We start from the raw sequence: 20,854 nt of genomic DNA on the forward strand, positions 1-20,854 counted from the left end.
AACAGAGCCTTTTAGCATATTCATCCACTTCACAGATGTAAAGGAAACAAGCAAATACATTTCATGCCATAAAGTGATTTATCCCAAACATTATCGTATACACCGTGGATTAAACCTATAAATTACCTTTAAGTTACTAGCAACAATGGCACAATTGTCCAAGGTGTTTTATAATGTAATTCTTACTTGTTAAATTAAAAAGGTCTTATGATATTTATTCCAGTTTGTAACATGCTAAAATAAGGCAGAGAGTAGTCTTATTTCTGTTTCTACATGAGCCTCTGAGAGTACAAAGCAGTGAAGTCATATCAACATCACGTCATTACTGTATAACAAATAAATAGAATGCAAGATTTGCACCCTCTACTTACGTATCTAATCTCTCCAGCGTGAAGGGCTGAGATGAGAACGGAGGAAACTGTGCTTATAGAACCAGATAGTTAAGGGGTGCCAGTTCCGTTATGAGGAAATGCTGACGGAGATCAAATTTGGTTCCATATATAAGAAGTGGCCTCTCTATGTACTTTTCAACCACCCATTTCCTTCCAAGGAACATATGTCTTCAGATCATTTCTGCAACGTATCCCTGTAATAACATGTAAACATGAATCAATCTCTGTTTAAATCAATATTGTAGTAAACCATTCTGTAACACCTGAAGCAACAAAATCAGCATGCGTTGGACCAATAACTAAGGTTGCTCCTTTGAAACCATATTGGTCCTACATCTCACACATCTAATTAGGAATTCATTTATACATATTCTGCATTATTGCACAGAAATAACCATAATCATAACTGTGAATTGGCCATGAAGAATGGGAATTTATTAATGTGCCAAAATGTATGAGATGAGATGAAAACCTCATGGATTCCTCCCAAAACCTCACTGGCGGTGAGGTTCCTCACCCTTGTATGGATCATATAGAAATAGCTATTACTATATAAGCCCTTGCATGATTTTCTGCATTAGTTACTGTATGTGAGTCATTTAATGTCCTGTGGGGGCACCCACCAGTAACCTGAACTTTTGTTTCCCCCTAAACAACAATTGAGTACCCATTTCACAGATTCTCTTACCTCTTCCTCTAGATAAATTTCTTGGTTTTGAAATCCAGATGTTTTTTTCTCCATCTATATCTAGTTGTGGGTTCACTCTTCTCAGCTTACATAACAATTGGTGGCAGTAATCAACATACTTGTCTGAATTCTGTATGTGCGCACCATGACTGTAACAATACAAGGGCAGGGATGAGAGACAGTTATACATAATACACATCACACTATTGCAATACAATGTTTATGGAGAATATTATAATGTATACCAATAAGTTTATAACGATAAATATCTGTTCTATGTGATTTGTTTTAGGCCCTTGTATTCGTAGATTTTATGGTTTTTACACTTGCTAAATAACTAAAAAATCATGGATTAAGTAACTATAAGAAAAATTCATGAATTTGCGCAAAAACTATGATTCGAAGAAACAAACATTCTATGAACATTCATAAATCACCCCATAGAGTGTTCACTGTCATTGTTTTCCTATAATCAGGACAATTTCTTTCTAAATCTAAATTTTTATGAATGGTTTCATCTGACATTACTTACTGCATAACCTGATAGTAGTCACTTATGAAATGTTTTCTATCAACTATCCCGGCACATATTATGTCGTCTTCATCCTCATGTGTCAAGTCGTACAGATGAAACTGGCAAGCCACAAGGGCTGTTACTATAATATCTTCTGGAACAATTCTTGCAGGGCCATGATTGTTTATTTTAGCATCTACAGAAAAAACATAACAGGAGGAGATTAATAAGAAGTGAGAACAATAAACAAATATAGTTGGTTGGAAAACCATGAGATGCCAGTGACTCCATTTCAAGTCTAATCTTACAGTGTAAAAATGAACAAGGTGTTACTGTCCAATTATAGTCACTGCAAAGAAGGGGTCTTGTTTAAATACTACAAGTAACTCATTTTCTGTTATCAGAGTAGCTGTAGCTATACCAGGTGCCGCTGCTTTTCCCTTACCTGACATGCAAATAGCCGTTTTTTCTTCCTTTTCTTTCCGGCTGGGAATAACTTCATCTTGCAAAGACTTCCCATTGGTTCTCAAAACCCATTTTAGGATACCACAAGCCGCAGTCATGGTAAAGTCATCTAAATAAAGGTACATTTTTTGTTAGAATACTCTATTTAACCAAAAGATGACACTAACAATAACTGTGAGAACAAACAGGGCAAATATTTAGTTTCTAAAGAAAGATGGAACTTTGAATTATATTTCTAAGCAGGTGATACTATGGATTTATTTTCCTTTACATATTAATGTATATAGGCACAATTTATAGTAGATACAGAGAGTTGTCGTTAACATGCACTATAATATACTTATGGGAACTTCTAATAGCTGTTACATTAGAGCACATTTTATTTAGGGTGGAACATTATTTCATATGGACAGCTATATAGAACCAGTGATTTCAGAATCCCTCTTAAACATTCTAATGACTAGGTGATAAGTGAGAGACATCAAGGAGAGGGGAGGGACTAGTCATGGCCTGGCCAGTGTTCTATATTGGAATGTGTGCTCTGTTGCCTTTTCAAATGTTATATAAATACATTTGTGTAAAAGCTAAACCATAATAACTATTCCATGAAAAAAATGCAATATATAAAATAACCTTAGTGTTAAACAAGGGCCCCATCCATTTTTTACCCATGAGCCACATTCACATAAAACAAGAGTTTTGGAGCAATGCAAAAATGATAAAAGTCCCTGGAGGTGCCAAATAAGTGATGTGATTTAGTAGCCCCTACGTGGCCTGACAACATACAGGATCCTCTACATGGCAGTACACCTAGTTTATATGCAATTTAAATTTGCCTCCAAGCCTGGAATTTAAAAATAAGTGCCTGTTTCTAGGCCAACGAGAGAAACATCCAAAGAGTTGGTGAGCAACTGGTTGCTCATAAGCCACTGGTTGTAGATCACTAAGTTAAATAATACTTTGGTTTTGAAGGATATAAAGCCCAGATTTAAGATACTATACCCAAGACATAATGACATGATACAGTATTTTATGCACACTTACCAATGAATGCTTGTTTTTCATTTATCTTACTAAACATGTAGCAACGAGGGAAGAAAGTGTGTGGATTCGCATCACACGACAAACACCATTGCCTTAATACTTTGCACAGACCACTCTAGAATACAAAGAACATATTTAGTTATGCATTTTATAAATATAAAAAGTCAAAAAAGATTATAGCAAATAAATATACGAAAAATTCTAGGAATTGGAATGCAACAACATCTAGAGAGCCACTGATTGGCCACATTTCTGGCTTCTATATTCCCACCAGGTCACCTGTGTCCGAAGAAGTTACATTGTGAGTATGACCAGTGACAAGAGGCATCATATCATAGCCTTGTTTTCTCTTGGAAACCCTATGTAAAATAATTTCCACTTCCATTTACTGGAAACCGTCTTTGACTTGGAAATAATGGGTTCCAATCATGTTAACTAGAAGCCATATGATTCAGATGAAAGAAGCAGTCCTGCACAGGCAGACTGTAAACATGCAAATATCAAAATGCAATGCACCAGTATTTATTAATGGGCCAATGTGGAGCTATTTGGGCCTTTACACTGGTTAAATACTGGGGCCTCCAGTTCAGACATGGATCAAATCATCTAAAACAAGTTGCTTTTATTTTTTGTTGGGCTATTATAATAAAACGGCAAATTTCACTGAGAATGTGAATCGAATACATTTACAAATAGTATTTAATAAGCAATTCATTTTGATCAGTCTACAAGATAGAAATGAAAGATCTAATTGGTTGCTATTGGTCATTGTAAGTCACTGCAGTTGGCTCACCTTGCTTGTGGCGTACAGACTGCAAAAGTGATTGGTTATCTGATCCTCTTTCAGAAGATGGAGTTCAATTCTTTGCGTGTCAGGATGAGGTTGGGTTGTATGTCATAACGACTTATAATCTAAAAAAGAAAAATAAATACAAAGTGTATTCATGGAAGGCAAGTACACTCAAATGATTAGTAAACTTCTGGAGCATTATATTACTTCTTTTACCACAGAAGAAATAACAACTGGCCTAGTAACTGCTAGTTATGCTGCTACCATACTCTGTAATTAAGTTGCACTAAGTACTGTAGCTTGCTAACTTGCTTGGCTCCTCTCCACCAGTCACATCATGCACTTTAACTGAATAGTAAATGTAGTGCATTTATATTTATGTTCATAGAAAGAAATATGTTTAGCTATAGGAAAGGGCAAGTCATTGTACACTGTTCTGGGTTGAACAATGACAATGGTGTGATAAAAGAAAGCATATAATAGTAAACATTAACAATATTTATCTTAATGCTCAATTAAATTGGCCATATCCATGAGTGGTTAGATTAAGATTACCCACACATTTCTTTACATAGATCTTTGTATTGTACAAACATAAATATGAATTTACCTTATGTCCATATGTTGGGTCACGAAATACAGTTTTCTTGGGACCAGCATCTATCAAGAGAAAAACATTGCATTAGTATCATTATAGCAGTTTATTAGATTGCTCAGAAAGGTTCCACTAGTAGCAGATTCTGCCCATATTCCCAGGCACATTAGGGAATATAATATTATCTCTATAATATTAAGGCTTAAGACTAGAGTACTCAACTGTGTAACAAAACCATGTTTTTTGGTGTCAGGTGCCTGCAGAAAAAGTATTCCTTATAAATTCTGGCCTACGGATGTGTTTATGTGGAATATTTTCAGATCAGAAAGTCACTGGAAGATAAAGTTGGATGCAACTTTCATGCAATTGTCGCCTATTCCATGAGGTTTTATCCAACTCTACTTCATCAACTTTGTGCTCATGAAACCCCAGGGCAGACATTTATATGCTAGCATGTGGGGAGCACTAGGTTCATTTTTATCATTAACAATTCAATATCTCTAAAATCCTTGAAGAGATTTGTTTTTTTTAAGCAGACTTACTGAAGGTGGGGGCAATTTTCTTCACCCATCCTCTACTTAATAGGCCTCTCTCGAAGTCATTGGATCTTTTAAAGTCAGTCCAGAAAACTTTCTTTTTCTGTGGGATATTTAAAGAGAAACGCATTAGAGATTCCAAATACAGTAATTTCTTAAAGGTGGCTTATACAGAATAAATTGCTTGCATGGGATCATGTTTCTTCTGTGTGATATTAAGGGACCTTAAGGTATATAAAAGAAACAAATTCATAAGTCTTGGGGTTTGGAAATAGCTGTAGTGGAAGAACATAATAGTTTGTTATACAACCAATACTAACTGTGTACTTGTTGCATATTGGGCAGATATCAGGGATAAATGTAACAATGCTCTTCACATCTACCTATTTCCTTATGAGTTGGCTATCAGCATATCTACTCACAGCAATACACTGGTACCAATGTAAAATATTTTTTAATATTGTCAATTGTAAAAATGGCCATTATAGGTATATTCAGAATTTCTATGTTACTTTAGTGGATTGTGTCTATGTTAGACCCAGTTGCCTCCTTCCAGCCAATCATGGCTCTCACAACAGGACACATGAAGAGCAGAATGTGGCTTATCTGTTATTCACTTCTAGTGTTCTTTAACTTTTCTATGTAAAGTCATTATAGCCTTGGGGAAGTCAGGCACCAAACTAAGATCATTTACATTGTAGGAGATGGACTCTCTGTGCCAATGTCATTTTTAGGTTTTTTCTCCTAATATACTTATATTCACAACATAGGCTAAAAGAATTCCTGGTGCTGGTACATTACTTACCTCAATTGATGTTTTAACCTGATCTTCGAAGCATCTCTTCTGTCTGGATACACATTCGTCACAGTACATTTTATCCCGTTCAGGTGAAACTGCATGTGCAAAAGAGATTAACACATACATATATTATATATCATGAGTGATGAATAATGAGATAATATTTTAACAAACCACAAAGAGTACAAAATGAAGATGGCAATTTACTACAAAATTCCAGGACTGGAGAAATTCAGAATAAAACCATAAACATATTTATGAAGGCCACATGATAACACAAGACAGTTCTTTGAAATAATCTTGTAGAACATCATGTACCAGGACATATACAGGGGCAAATCTATTTAGGAAAGTGTTAACAAATAACAACAAATTTTCACAGTTGATAAAGGTGGAAGATTAGAAGTTGAACACATTTATTCATCTAAATCATGTTCTGCCACTAATATGAAAGAAGTGTTGGACTATAAGGTTAAAGATGGGACATGGAGTAGTAACAAGTACGAACTAGTTTCATTTCTAGTAACAGGTAGAAAACTGTTCAGCCAATCAGAAGATAGCATTTAAGCATTTAACTAATTACCATTAGGCTTACTTAGCAGTTTTTCTTGTACTATTAGATTTGTTAGCCGCCCTTTCTTTTCCTATGAGCTTTATTAGTAGTTTCTCTTTGCCTCTTAGCTTCAACAGTTGTTTCCTTTCGCTATTAACTTCATTACTCGTTTCTATTTCACTATTACCTTCAATAGTTGTTTCTCTTTCGCTATTAACTTCATTACTCGTTTCTATTCACTATTAGCTTCAATAGTTTGTTCTCTTTCACTATTTACTTCATAAACTCGTTTCTCTTTCACTATTAGCTTCAATAGTTGTTTCTCTTTCACTATTTACTTCATAACTCGTTTCTCTTTCACTATTAGCTTCAATAGGTTGTTTTTCTAGTGATTCCTGTTTGATCTGTTAAGAAAAATATTGCAAGAATAAGAGATTCACAAAAAGTAGGTAAAAGTGTAAAAGTAAATGCTACAGTTCCACACGTCTTAGGCCCATAAATCTCCCACTAGGGTGCGAATGTGGAAGATGTTACCCTAAATTTGATAGGAAACAAAAGATCATGAGCAACCAATGTCCTCTCTTGTATAACTGTGTATATAACAGGTATGGGACTGGTTATCCACAATGCTCGGGACCTTGAGTTTTCTGGGATAACAGATCTTACTGTAATTTGGATCTTCATACCTTTAGTCTACTAGAAAATTGTCGGTAAACATTAAATGAACCCAATAGGCTGGTATTTCTTCTTAGTTGGGGATCAAGTACATGGAACTAATTTATTATTGCAGAAAAAAAGGAACATTTTTTTAAAATTTGGAATTATTTGGATAAAATGTAGTTTAGGGAGATGGCCTCTCTATAATTTTGAAGCTTTCCGATAACGGTTTTCCAAGATAACAGATCCTGTACCTATATATATATATATATATATATATATATATTATATATATATATATATATATATATATATAATATATATATACTGTAAGTAAGGTATTTTTGGCAGCAATACTACATATGCCTTTTTCATAAAGCAGCAGTGTAGAAGTTTAATATATATATATATATATATATATATATATATTAATATATTATATATACACCCACTTTTTTTTTTAAAAAAGAAGAGGTAAAAAAGGAGGAAAAGGGATTTGGTCTGCATTCTGAAGATACTTTAAAAATCCACATGCACCTTAAACGTCCATTATATATTAGGTCAGTATGTAGGAAAGTTGCTAAAGTAAATCTGTACTATGAAAGGAAAGGCAGTCTGAAAGAATAAAAGAATGTTCTGTTTTAATCTACAAATATCTCCTGCCTACCTCAATTTCTTCAACAGCATTGTCATTAGGTTTCTGATAAAGAAAGAAAATATATATTATCAGTTTATGGTTAAACGCTTCATTTGACAGTAAAGAATATGCTAATACTGGGTATTTAAACATAGCTCTTTGCCAAATATCCCTATTAATATGGGCCAGGTGTAGTGATGGGCGAATTTATTCGCCAGGAGCAAATTTGCGGTGAATTTGCGCGATTCTCCGCCAGCGAATATATTTTGGCGAAACGCCCCCGTTGAAAATTTGCGGTATAAATCGCCGGCGTCAACAATTTTTTTTTCTAATAAACGGACGCCGGGGTCAAAAACGGGCGCCGGCGTTAGAAACTAGACGCCGGCTTCGTTTCGCAAATTTTTCGCCGTTACGCGAATTTCGCGCGAAATGCGCAAATTTGCGGCAAAGCGAAACGGCGCAATCACTAGCCAGGTGTAGAAAAATGGAGTTTAGAAAAATTGAATTAATAACAGTCAGAGGCAGGACTAGACCTCCCCAGGCCAGAAAAACCTAGGACCCCCTACAGCCCATGATTTCCATATACCCAACATGTACTGTATACATCTGGCAGCACAAGTCAAAGGAGAGGTATCACTGATTCTTCTTAAACAGACCTGAAATGCTACACATTGGTATACACTGAAATACATATCAACTGTAGCATATTAAAGTATGTTCATGGACCTACATTCTCCACAATATGTGGCCCCAATATGGACATGGGTTGCCAACTGACAAATACCTGAATCCAAATTTTATATGGACTTTTTATTTTAATTATTTGTGAATAAACAATCTGACTTATATTGACAATATGACACAAAAAATAGCAGCCAGTCAGTGACTATATTGTTCTGCCAGCTACAAGTACAACAATGAAGCAAAACTCTATTGGATACGGCCCAGGCACAACAATTCTTTGTGTTGGTAAATAAACAATAGTGGGTTTATCACACGTATCAAATTAATTTTGCCATTAAGAATTGCTTTGATTGTGATGATTGGAGGGTTTAAGATGCACATTTAATCTTTTTTTTTTTTTTTTTTTTTACAGGAATCATTTTAATATTCTTAAAATGATAATTTAGCTAATATTATGCAGATAACTGAGATTAGCATTTCTATAAAAGGTAAATAAAATATTTGTGAAATTCTGATAAATTGTCACTGCAGATTTACAATTTTTGAGACTTTTTATTGGTGAGCTGATTCTTATAACTTGACAACATATTGCATTTAATTATATTAAATACATTATATCTATATTATATATATTATTTGAAACCTTAACCTTTTTACGAAGTGGAAAGCAATAAGAAATACATTTCCAAAGTCTTTTCGTTAAAGTGTTCATTGTAGAATGTAGATGTTATTTGATTTGTTATTTGATTTTGTTATTTGATTTTCTATAAAGGAAGAAAAAAAATATATATGTTTATACTATATATATATATATAATAATATACAAGAGCCATAAATATCCTGTAAATATATCCTTATAAATATCAGTTATAAACGGTGAGTAGTGATGTCATTTTTGTCACACAACTCACTAAAACTTGTGTATTATAATAAATAAAGTACCTCTTGTTGGAAAATATGAGGATATTAGAAGTTACCACTGAGTTCCATGAACTGTATAAAAGCACTTGGCCTTCGACCTATATGGTCATTGAATGATGTTATTGTTGCAATCAGAGCTTAGTGATGTCATTGTTGTTATCAGAGTTTAGTGATTGTTATTTCTGTCATGACTCACACAAACTGTATTATTACTGTATATATTATGATAAATAAAATATGAAGATATTAGAACTCACTTCAGAGTTCCATGGCCTGAACTCCTCGCTAACTTATAATATCCTTATATTTACAAGGGGTACTTTATTCACTATATACTCACTATATATACAACTCTGTTTCTCTTATGTATTTTATTTATATATTTCTATCCTTAATATCAGTGTTAGTAGTTTTAATATACCTCACTCTCTGCCTCTGATACTTACCTCAGTTGGCTGGAAAATCAAATGACAACTTGGATCCTGTTTCCTGTACTACATGTACAGAAAGCTTAGGGTCCATTATGACATCACTATGGAAGCAACTCAGCCTTTGACCTTATATGGTCATTGAATTGATTTCATTGTTGTAATCAGAGCTTAGTGATGTCATTGTTGTAATCAGAGCTTAGTGATGTTATTTCTGTCATGGACTCATAATAAATAAATATCCCCTGTTGCAAAATATGAAGATATTAGAACTAACTTCAGAGTTCCATGGCCTGGAACTCCTCGCTAACTTCTAATTTCCTTATATTTTACAAGGGGTACTTTATTCACTATATATACACACCTCTCTCTCTTATTCATTTATATATTTCTATCCTTATATCAGTTTTAGTAGTTTTAATATACCACACCCTCTGCCTCTGATGCTTACCTCAGCTGGCTGGAAAATCAAATGGCAACTTGGATCCTGTTTCCTGTGCTACATGTACAGAAAGCGTAGGGTCCATTATGACATCACAATGTCATATGATGACATCACAATGGCAACCATTGTGAGGTCATAACAATGGTTGCCCATGGCAACCATTGTGATGACCTCACAATGGTAACCCATGGCAACCATTGTGATGACCTCACAATGGTAACCCATGGCAACCATTATGATGACCTCACAATGGTAACCATGGCAACCACATGTGATGACGCTAATGGTGGTAACCAATGCAACCATTGTGATGACCTCACAAAGTCTTAAGTCTATTTTGTTGTTATTTTTGCAGTTTGTTTTGAATGAAACAGATATGCACTTTTGTGAATAAACCCAATAGAACCGTAAGGGTCCAGAATATAGTCTTTGATGAGGTGTCAAAAGATTCTCCATTGTATGTTACTAGCTTTTCCATGAAATAAGATCCTGATTTAACCCTTTCCCTGCTCATCCGTTTTGTCCTAAGATGCGAACATCTACTGCAAGCAGTTTTTAGATATTTTGCACTCTTTCACTTTAAGGGCCTTTCCTGGGGTGGTCTTTTAGTTAACCCAGGAAAACAATATATTGTTTTTTTCAGGACAATCTGAACTTTCACAATATGCAAAATTTTGGTGTAATTCTACTTCTCTAAAAAATATTGGATTCTAAGTGTCAAATAAAATGAAAAAATCATGTTGCACGAAGAAACAATCACATCATATCAGAAACATCATTCATTTTATGTTACGAGAACACAGCCGATTTAGAAGGGTCTATGTCTCCTGAACGCGACAATACCCAAATATATATAGTTTTATGGAGATTTCTCATTGTATAGCTCAAATCTACAAGCAAGTACACAACCAAATTTCCAAAGCAACACTCCCCAAATGGCATACTTTTGATTTCAAGGCCAAACATTCCGCTAACAGTAGGTTTACCCTAGAAAACTACCCATTACTAGAAAGAACAGATTCTGGTGAATCAAAAATGGGTAGAAAATAGTCTTTCTACTCCAAACCACCAAGTTGCAATTGTTTCCTTAAGTTATAATGTTTTATAGCAAATTGCGTGAATTTTTTGAAAAATGACCTCAAGCTTCCACTCTACAGCAACATATCTCCCACACATCATTAGGTATCAATGTAAAACACCCCAAATATAAAATCCTGGGTCCACTGAACAGTTTGATGCCCAATATGAATAGATGTATGTACCCAAGCACGTGGCATAGGAGGCCCAAAAGGAAGACCCCCCGTTTGTTTCTGTCATTTCAGATACTGCAAAATCAACACATTTACATCGTTTTGGGGGGGGCGGCAAAAGGGTAGAAAAAAGTACGTTCACCCAGAAAACCATATATTTTCGGAAAGTACACATTCCCTGAATCCAAATTTGGTATGCAAGTCTTTCTACACCAAAGTACCAAGCGGCAACACCATTCCTAAATTTGGTGATCTTTGGGACATTTCCAAGAATCACCTAAAAATTTCTACCCTGCAGCATCGTATTACCCACATTACTTTTAGTATCAAGAGGAAATCACCCCAAATATGAAAGCCTAGGGTCCTCTGAACAGTTTGATGCCCAATATGTATAGGTGTACCCAAGCACGTGGCCATACAGGGGCCCTAAAAAGAAGACCCCCATATAGTCTTGACATTTCAGGTACTGCCAAAATCAACACATTTACATTGTTTTGGGGGGGGGCAAAAGTAGAAAACAGTAAATTCACCCCAGGAAAACCATATATTTTCGCGAAAGTACACATTCCACGAATCAAATTGGGTATGCATGTCTTTCTACGCCAAAGTACCAAGCCGCAAATCATTCCTAAATTTGGTGATTTAGGTGACATTTCCAAAAATCACCTCAAAATATCTACTCTGCAGCATCGTATTACCCACATACTTTTAGGTATCAAGACAAATCACCAATAGAAAGCTAGGGTCCACTGAACAGTTTGATGCCCAATATGTATAGGTGTACCCAAGCTCATGTGGCATATAGGGGCCCTAAAAGAAGACCCCCATATAGTCTGACATTTCACGGTACTGCAAAATCAACACATTTACATTGTTTTGGGGGGGCAAAAGTAGAAATACAAGTAAGTTCACCCCAGAAAAACCATATATTTTGGGGAAAGTACACATTCCCACGAAATTCAATTGAGTATGCATGTCTTTCTACGCCAAAGTACCAAGCCGCAAACCATTCCTAAATTTGGTGCTATTAGGTGACATTTCCAAAAATCACCTCAAAATATCTACCTGCAGCATCGTATTACCCACATACTTTTAGGTATCAAGACAATCACCCCAAATATGAAAGGCCTAGGGTCCTCTGAACAGTTTGATGCCCAGATATGTATAGGTGTACCCAAGCACGTGGCAATACAGGGGCCCCAAAAGGAAGACCCCCATATAGTCTGTCATTTCCAGGTACTGCAAAATCAACACATTTACATCGTTTTTGGGGGGGGGGCAAAAGTAGAAAACAGTAAGTTCACCCCAGAAAACCATATATTTTCGGAAGTACACATTCCAACGAATCCAAATTGGGTATGCGTTGTCTTTCTACGCCAAAGTACCAAGCCGCAAACCATTCCTAAATTTGGTGATTTAGGTTGACATTTCCAAAAATCACCTCAAAATATCTACCCTGCAGCATCGTATTACACACATACTTTTAGGTATCAAGACAAATCACCCCAAATATGAAAGCCTAGGGTTCTCTGAACAGTTTGATGCCCGATATGTATAGGTGTACCCAAGCACGTGGCATACAGGGGCCCCAAAAGGAAGACCCCCATATAGTCTGTCATTTCAGGTACTGCAAAATCAACACATTTACATAGTTTTGGGGGGGCAAAAGTAGAAAACAGTAAGTTCACCCCAGAAAACCATATATTTTCGGAAAGTACACATTCCAACGAATCCAAATTGGGTATGCATGTCTTTCTACGCCAAAGTACCAAGCCGCAAATCATTCCTAAATTTGGTGATTTAGGTGACATTTCCAAAAATCACCTCAAAATATCTACTCTGCAGCATCGTATTACCCACATACTTTTAGGTATCAAGAGAAATCACCCCAAATATGAAAGCCTAGGGTCCTCTGAACAGTTTGATGCCCAATATGTATAGGTGTACCCAAGCACGTGGCATATAGGGGCCCTAAAATGAAGACCCCCCCTTGTATGTTCTGTCATTTCAGGTACTGCAAAATCAACACATTTACATCGTTTTGGGGGGGCAAAGGTAGAAAAAAGTAAGTTCACCCCAGAAAACCATATATTTTCGGAAAGTAAACATTCCCACGAATCTAAATTGGGTATGCATGTCTTTCTACTACAAAGTACCAAGCCGCAAACCATTCCTAAATTTGGTGATTTTGGGGACATTTCCAAAAATGACTTCAAAATTTCGACCCTGCAGCATCGTATTACCCACATACTTTTAGGTATCAAGACAAATCACCCCAAATATGAAAGCCTGGGGTCCTCTGAACAGTTTGATGCCCAATATGTATAGGTGTACCCAAGCACGTGGCGTATAGGGGCCCCAAAACGAAGACCCCCATATGGTCTGTCATTTCAGGTACTGCAAAATCAACACATTTACATTGTTTTGAGGGGGCAAATGTAGAAAAAAGTAAGTTCACCCCAGAAAACCATATATTTTCGGAAAGTACACATTCCCACGGATCTAAATTGGGTATGCATGTCTTTGTACTCCAAAGTACCAAGCCGCAAACCATTCCTAAATTTGGTGATTTTGGGGACATTTCCAAAAATGACTTCAAAATTTCGACCCTGCAGCATTGTATTACCCACATACTTTTAGGTATCAAGACAAATCACCCCAAATATGAAAGCCTGGGGTCCTCTGAACAGTTTGATGCCCAATATGTATAGGTGTACCCAAGCACGTGGCGTATAGGGGCCCCAAAACGAAGACCCCCATATGGTCTGTCATTTCAGGTACTGCAAAATCAACCACATTTACATTGTTTTGAGGGGGGCAAATGTAGAAAAAAGTAAGTTCACCCCAGAAAACCATATATTTTCAGAAAGTACACATTCCCACGGATCTAAATTGGGTATGCATGTCTTTCTACGCCAAAGTACCAAGCCGCAAACCATTCCTAAATTTGGGGATTTTGGGGACATTTCCAAAAATGACTTCAAAATATCTACCCTGCAGCATCGTATTACCCACATACTTTTAGGTATCAAGAGAAATCACCCCAAATATGAAAGCCTAGGGTCCTCTGAACAGTTTGATGCCCAATATGTATAGGTGTACCCAAGCACGTGGCATACAGGGGCCCCAAAAGAAAGACCCCCAAATGGTCTGTCATTTCAGGTACTGCAAAATCAACACATTTACATTGTTTTTGGGGGGGCAAAGGTAGAAAAAAGTAAGTTCACCCCATAAAACCATATATTTTCGGAAAGTACACATTCCTGCAAATCCAAATCGGGTATGGATGTCTTTGTACTCCAAAGTACCAAGCCGCAAACCATTTCTAAATTTGGTGATTTTGGTGACATTTCCAAAAATCACCTCAAAATTTTCACCCTCTAGCATCGTAGTTCCCACATACTTTTAGGTATCAAGAGAAATCACCCCAAATATGAAAGCCTGGGGTCCTCTGAACAGTTTGATGCCCAATATGTATAGGTGTACCCAAGCACGTGGCATATAGGGCCCAAAACAAAGACCCCCAAATGGTCTGTCATTTCAGGTACTGCAAAATCAACACATTTACATTGTTTTGGGGGGGGGCAAAGGTAGAAAAAAGTGCGTTCACCCCATAAAACCATATATTTTTGGAAAGTACACATTCCTGCGAATCCAAATTGGGTATGCATGTCTTTGTACTCCAAAGTACCAAGTCGCAAGCCTTTCCTAAATTTGGCGATAAAAGCAACTGTTTTTACATTTCTGAAAATCGCCAAAAATATTGCAATTGGCCGCATTTATCTCACCCAATTTCTTACATACAATTGTAAAACACCATAAATATTGATGCCAAGGGTCTACTGAACAGTTTGATGCCCAATATGCATAGATATACCAAGGCAGCTGGCATGTGCGGACCCCAAATAAAAATAGTGAATATGAGTTTTCTCCGCTGCCGATTCGCCTTCTGTGAACATAGACCCTTGACTTCATATTATTTGCCTCAAGACCCTCCTAACAGCAATGACCCCCCAAAACCATACATTTTTGGAAAGTACACATTCTGCCGATTCCAACAAAGATAACGACGTCTTTCTACACGAAACTACCAAACTGCAAAGCTTTTCTAAACATATAGGTTTTTACAACATTTCTGAAATCGCCTAAAAATGTTGCAGTTTGCCGCATTTATCACACACAATGTTTTACGCGAAAAGAAAAATCTCTCTAAATATGGACGTCAGAGGGTTAACTAATAGTTTGATGCCCAATATGTATAGATTTACCAAGTATGTGTTGTGTATGGACCCAAATGAAAAACGTGCCTATGAATTTTCACGCTAGCCAACTAAGCTGCAGAAAAGAGAACGCTAACTGTGACGTTATGTGCCGTAAGACCCCAAACTGTAAAAAGACCCCCAGAAACCCATATATTTTTGGAAAGCACATAATTTGGCGGATGCAAACTAAGTAAAATCTATCTTTCTATACCAAAGCACCAAACAGCAAAACGATACTAAAGATACATAAGGAACAATAATGCAGGGATAAAATTGCAATAAAACCACAAAAATAGCGTAAATCAATGAAATAACAAAATAATTGTTCTGACAGCGTAATTAGTGGCCGAAATCGATTATCCAATAGTCACGCTGCCAAAATAACACGTTTTTAGGCAAAAAAAACAAAAGATAACAGTATAATGAATTCGTAAAAAAAAAAAAACCACCTGTTTGTGTATACATATTTGTGCACTAATAAAAGTTATCTGAGTGTGCAAATACATGTAAATAAGTGTAAATAAGTGTAAATAACTGTACAAAAGGGACCAAGTGTGCTAAAATTAAAAAAAAATATTTTTAAAAAATTCCAATCTTTTACTAAAATGCATAAATGTACTGTAAGTATGTGTAGGTGCAGGTAAGTAAGTGTGTAAAAAAAACGTGCACTTACCGTTTTTGGAGCAGGAGAATCGCTGTCTTCTTTGGAGGAGTCCTGGCAGCGTGTCTGCAGAGTTGCTGCGCAGCAGGAAGTGCGTGGGCGGCTCTGCAGGCAGGAAGAAGGTGAGTGTAGTAGCAGACGCTCCATGCGATGCGTCTGCTACTTTGAAGTCAGATCTGCGACAATCGAGTCGCAGATCCGACTTGACAGCCCCCCAGCCTCGTTGCCTAGGGGCTGTCTTCTCTCCCCACTCTCTGCGGAGGCGGCAAAAGCCGCCGAAGCAGAGAGAGAGCTCAGCTGCCAAAGAACGTACAATGTACGTTCTTGGCAGCCTGAGCATTTGCCTGCCAGCACGTACGCCGTACGTGCTTGGCAGGCAAAGGGTTAAGAGATCTCTAAGAAATACATATAACACCGCCTGTACTGTATTTCATGGAATCGTCGCTTTGTAACATTTTTAAACCCAATGAAATCTATAGATAGCATTATCTTTGTTCTAATATACACATACTGTAAATTACTCATGCTCAATGGAGCACATGGGAATTAAATATATCAACAAATTAGTGATTAGATTTTTCTAGCCAACTACAGGTAGAACATGAAAACAAAACTTTAATGGTTGCCATGGGTTACTGCTAGGGATTCCTTTTACCAGTCAGGAGGCACTGGGATGCTGGAGGTGGGTAATGACATAGAATTCAGCAGATCGATGATGTAATGGGGCAAACATCACAGCAGACATGCGGTAAAAATGAGAATATATATTTGGGGTGGATCAGGGATTAGGTAGGCAGGCAAGGGTAAATTTATAGAAATGTATTAACAAGTACATTGTTGTTAAATTTGAAATTCAAGCCCTTTTTAGTTAGGCTACTGAAAAACCAGCCAGGTGCCAACCCTAGTTACAGCCCAGGTGCAAATTTGCCCATTGAGTTCAAATCATTTATAGACCAGTTTGTGTGCAAGAGGTGCAGGAACATTAACAATTCCAATGGAAGCCAGCATTGTTTTGCAGTTATATGTGTAAATATCTAAAGGGTCAGTTGGAATGTAGACTTCCAGATATCTGAGTTATCGCCCAATTAACTTCAAGTGAGCTGGGAAGAAACGCTGGAAGCACTTCTGATTTGTTCATATTGATTGTATAGTTGAAGGGAGCTTTCTAGGAGAAATAGTCATTGGCCTAGAGGTTAAATGATCAGCCTTGAGGTGGGATCTCATATTAGAGACACTGGTTTGATTCCCTGTTACAACTCCTTAGACCAGTAACTCAATCTCCTGGTGTCCGGCTTACTTTGTGCACCTATAATGGCTGCATTGTTTGCTGAGAAAAGTGCTTTGAGGCCAACAGGAGAAAATTGCCATATAAATGATTCCCTTGTGTTTTCTGTAGCAAGGAGGGTAATGACTCCAGTAAGTTGGGCATTACAAAGATCAAATTATCAGCGAATACTCTTGTCTGGATACTGGTCAACCATGATAACAACTTAACCCAATGATGAAGCTTGTTCCATTTTTAATATCAGATGGACTTCATTCTCCTCACATATAGTGGGCAGTTTGCAGCATACACCAATAATCATTTTTCTGTAACTTTAGTCCAGGTGAATTCTCTACCAAGAAGGATTCCACGCCCTCCCCAATTCCATTCTTTTTCATTTATTTTAGTGCATGGCTTTAATTCTGGCTGTACATAAAGATGAACTCCTCTGCCCTTCTATTCCTGTAATAATATAATATCCTCCTTATTTCTCCACAATAAAGTAATTACGTCTTCTCTTCTCCTGAATATACAGTCCACTCGTATCAAGTGGAATCTTTTCAGGTCATCCATTATACAGTTCTATCAGTAAGTGTGCCGAAAACACCAAGAGGCCTATTTACTAACATTCAGATTTTTTTTATTTACTAATCATATTTTGTTTCTCTAAATATTGTGAGTTTTTAAAAACTTCTCTAATACTCTACCTGGAGATTTAATGAGTGTAAAACACAAAAAACTCTGAAAACGCAAATCATTCTCCAAGTAAAAGCAGTCCAGGTCCCATAGAAGTGAATGGGAGCTGTGCTGATCCTATGGACCTTTTTTTTTAGAGCCATTCACAACTTTTACAGGTTTTCTAATATTTTTTGCTATTAATGTCACCTGTTGTGAAAAACTCAAACTTGTTAGAGCTTAGAAGTATTCATAATTTTCTGCACTTTTCTCCATTCATAACTTTTTAATATTCAAGATCTTTATAATAAAGTTCATGGCATTCGTAAATCTTGAGAAATAGGGGGATAGTTTTGTAATAGATGAGCAATACTTAATAGAAGCCTTTAGTGCACCAACTGGCAGTCTCTTTCATGCCGTATTGAAGTTATTTAAAGTCCAATATACTCGTCTGCCACCCCAACAGTCATTGGTAGTGATGGGCGACTTTCCCGTTTCGCAAAATCTGCAAAACAGGCGAAAAATTTGCGAAATCGGAAAGTTACGAACTAATTGTGAAATTCGTCGTTTTCACTCAATAATCTGTGGAGTTAAATCAAAATGGTTGCTCATTTCTCCTTCACACGTGTTCAATAAAAAGACTTATGGCTACAAAGCGAGCATCAAGTCTCAAAGGTGCGCTCACAACTCCAACAATATTTTTGGGTCCGGGGGGTTAAAACAATCACCACCATTGTCCACCGCCATATCCCTTCCATTTGAATGGGAAAGATACAGAGCTAAGGTGAGGGCAAGGGAGTGCCACATCTTTGTCCTTACTGCCTATTTTATTTACACTTTGCAAACTGCATCCAGCATTAAATCCTACATGAGGAGTGTCCACTGACATCACAGGTCCATCCTCGCAATGTTCACAAACCTTGCCCTCCCATGATATTCATTGACCACCACCGGCCTGGAGTTAACAGCGGGGAAAGTTGGAAATGGTTGACACTGTTCAACCAAAAAATAGTTACATAAAATTACATGATCAATAAATCAAATACCACAAAATAATTGGCTATACTCTTGAACATTACTGCTCTGCATCAAACTTAAATGTGCTTTTGATGGAATTATTGTACTATGTACATAATATATAGTATGATATATTTTCTTTTTTTTTTTAATAGGTGGTCTTTGTGGGTGTAGCTATGGGTGTCAACTGATACCAACGTGTAAAAGATATTGTATATGATTCATAAGGAAGACAAAAAGTATTAAGGAAATAATTTTTATTTAAAAAGTATAACAAAGAATAAAAAGAATGGCTCAAAAGAAATGGTTGGTGGACTATTCCTTCTCCAGACTCATCCCACTGCCACCTGTTTATGGATCAGAAGATGGTTGTTATCTTCAGATCTCTAAAATGTTTTTCTTTATGAGAATCCCATTTCGTAAGCACTAATCCTGGTGGTCTAGTGCAGCGGGTCCACGCCGCGTGGCTCCCTGTCATGGCTGGTCCAGTTCCCTAGGGCAAATTCCATAAAAGCGCAGTGCGCGCTGACGTGATTGCCCATCGGCATTGGCGCGGGAAATTCAATGGTATAAAAGGGAATTTTTAGTATTAGCTCATTGCCCGTTGTAGGTTCAATAAGCTTGTTCCTGGAGCTTATTGTGTGAATCCTTGTAATTGATCCTTCGTGTTTGACCCTACCTGCTTGCTTACTACGCTGATCTTCGCAATCCTGACCTTTGCCTGAGCTCTTACTACTCTTCCGCTGAAATCCTTCCGATGATAAGCCTGTTTAGACCCTTGCCTGGCCTGACGATTCCTACTGCTTGTGGCTGCCCGCCTACCGTGTTCCTGGTGGCTTCCTAGCTTCCAGCATCCTGAATACAGTTCGTGCTCCCATTGCCTGCCAGAATTACGCCTTGCACCTTCTCGTTAAGTCCAGGGTGCATTGAGTAATGCTGAGGCTTAGCTTCCCGAGGCAAAGGCGTCACTCTTAACTGTTGAAGTACGGGCTGAAGACCAGGTGCCTGGCATCTGTTCTGGTGTGGGTGCTGACCGTGACACATTTCCAGTATTAATTTGCCTAAAAACTGAAAAAACAAAAGCTTTAGCACTAAAATATATATAAGTATAGTCCAGTTAGGCTTAAATGAATTCATTTCATTATGTATTCAAAATGATTCTCCTATACTCAGATGTAATACCAAAGTTAACCCAGTGTCCTGTGTTTAAATCTGTGTTATATTGCCTACAATCTAATGTATTTCTCAGATACTTCCTATAATTAAAGGTTAGTTGAATATTTTACTGTTTGGGTACACAACCGTATTGGCTTACAAATGTCTGTAACCTGTTCTAAGGGGGTTAGGGAACTGCTTAAGATTTGGGATGGAGCTTCAACTTAATAGCCATTCCAAAGGCTGAAGGCGATTGCTGGATGCATAACTACTTCCTGGGTGCAATTGCAAACCCCTCATCCCCTTGGCCAGTGTTAAACTTATCAGGGGTTGGACACCTATTTTCCAAAATCTACAAGACATTCGCCATGGGGAAGAGAGCCTGAATAGCAAGTACCCACCATGCCATTACTTAGTATATA

The 20,854-nt window shown here is 37.1% G+C and overlaps 2 protein-coding genes and 1 long non-coding RNA gene across 3 annotated transcripts in view; all 3 read right to left on the reverse strand.

The window, feature by feature from the left end:
- Positions 1-527: 527 nt before the first annotated feature.
- On the reverse strand, positions 528-3,238 carry LOC108711612 (tubulin monoglycylase TTLL3-like). The gene is made up of 5 exons (XM_041585603.1): positions 3,104-3,238; positions 2,040-2,168; positions 1,613-1,790; positions 1,081-1,229; positions 528-586 (listed from the first exon to the last, which is right to left on the reverse strand). Exons 1-5 carry the CDS (start codon positions 3,138-3,140, stop codon positions 528-530), a joined length of 552 nt encoding a protein of 183 aa, XP_041441537.1. The 5' UTR covers positions 3,141-3,238.
- Positions 3,239-3,946: 708 nt separating this feature from the next.
- LOC121401262 overlaps positions 3,947-20,854 on the reverse strand; it is a 40,953-nt gene continuing 24,045 nt past the window's right edge. The window contains exon 11 of the mRNA XM_041585604.1: positions 3,947-4,015. Coding sequence (XP_041441538.1) covers positions 3,947-4,015 — 69 coding nt within the window. The remainder of the gene's footprint in view (positions 4,016-20,854) is intronic.
- Positions 6,666-9,090, reverse strand: LOC121401590. The gene is made up of 3 exons (XR_005966382.1): positions 9,004-9,090; positions 7,701-7,733; positions 6,666-6,780 (listed from the first exon to the last, which is right to left on the reverse strand). It is a non-coding gene; the product is annotated as an uncharacterized LOC121401590 (long non-coding RNA).

This window comes from Xenopus laevis, chromosome 3L (genome assembly GCF_017654675.1).
Source record: "Xenopus laevis strain J_2021 chromosome 3L, Xenopus_laevis_v10.1, whole genome shotgun sequence".
NCBI lineage: Eukaryota > Metazoa > Chordata > Amphibia > Anura > Pipidae > Xenopus > Xenopus laevis.

What these genes read in the sequence shown, in the direction of transcription:
- LOC108711612 (XM_041585603.1), bottom strand. Translation starts at nt 3,140, where the DNA reads ATGTTTAGTAAGATAAATGAAAAACAAGCATTCATTG. An exon ending in TGAAAAACAAGCATTCATTG is followed by an intron (nt 2,169 to 3,103) that starts GTAAGTGTGCAT and finishes ACCTTTATTTAG; the next exon opens with ATGACTTTACCATGACTGCG. An exon ending in GACTACTATCAGGTTATGCA is followed by an intron (nt 1,230 to 1,612) that starts GTAAGTAATGTC and finishes GTATTGTTACAG; the next exon opens with TCATGGTGCGCACATACAGA.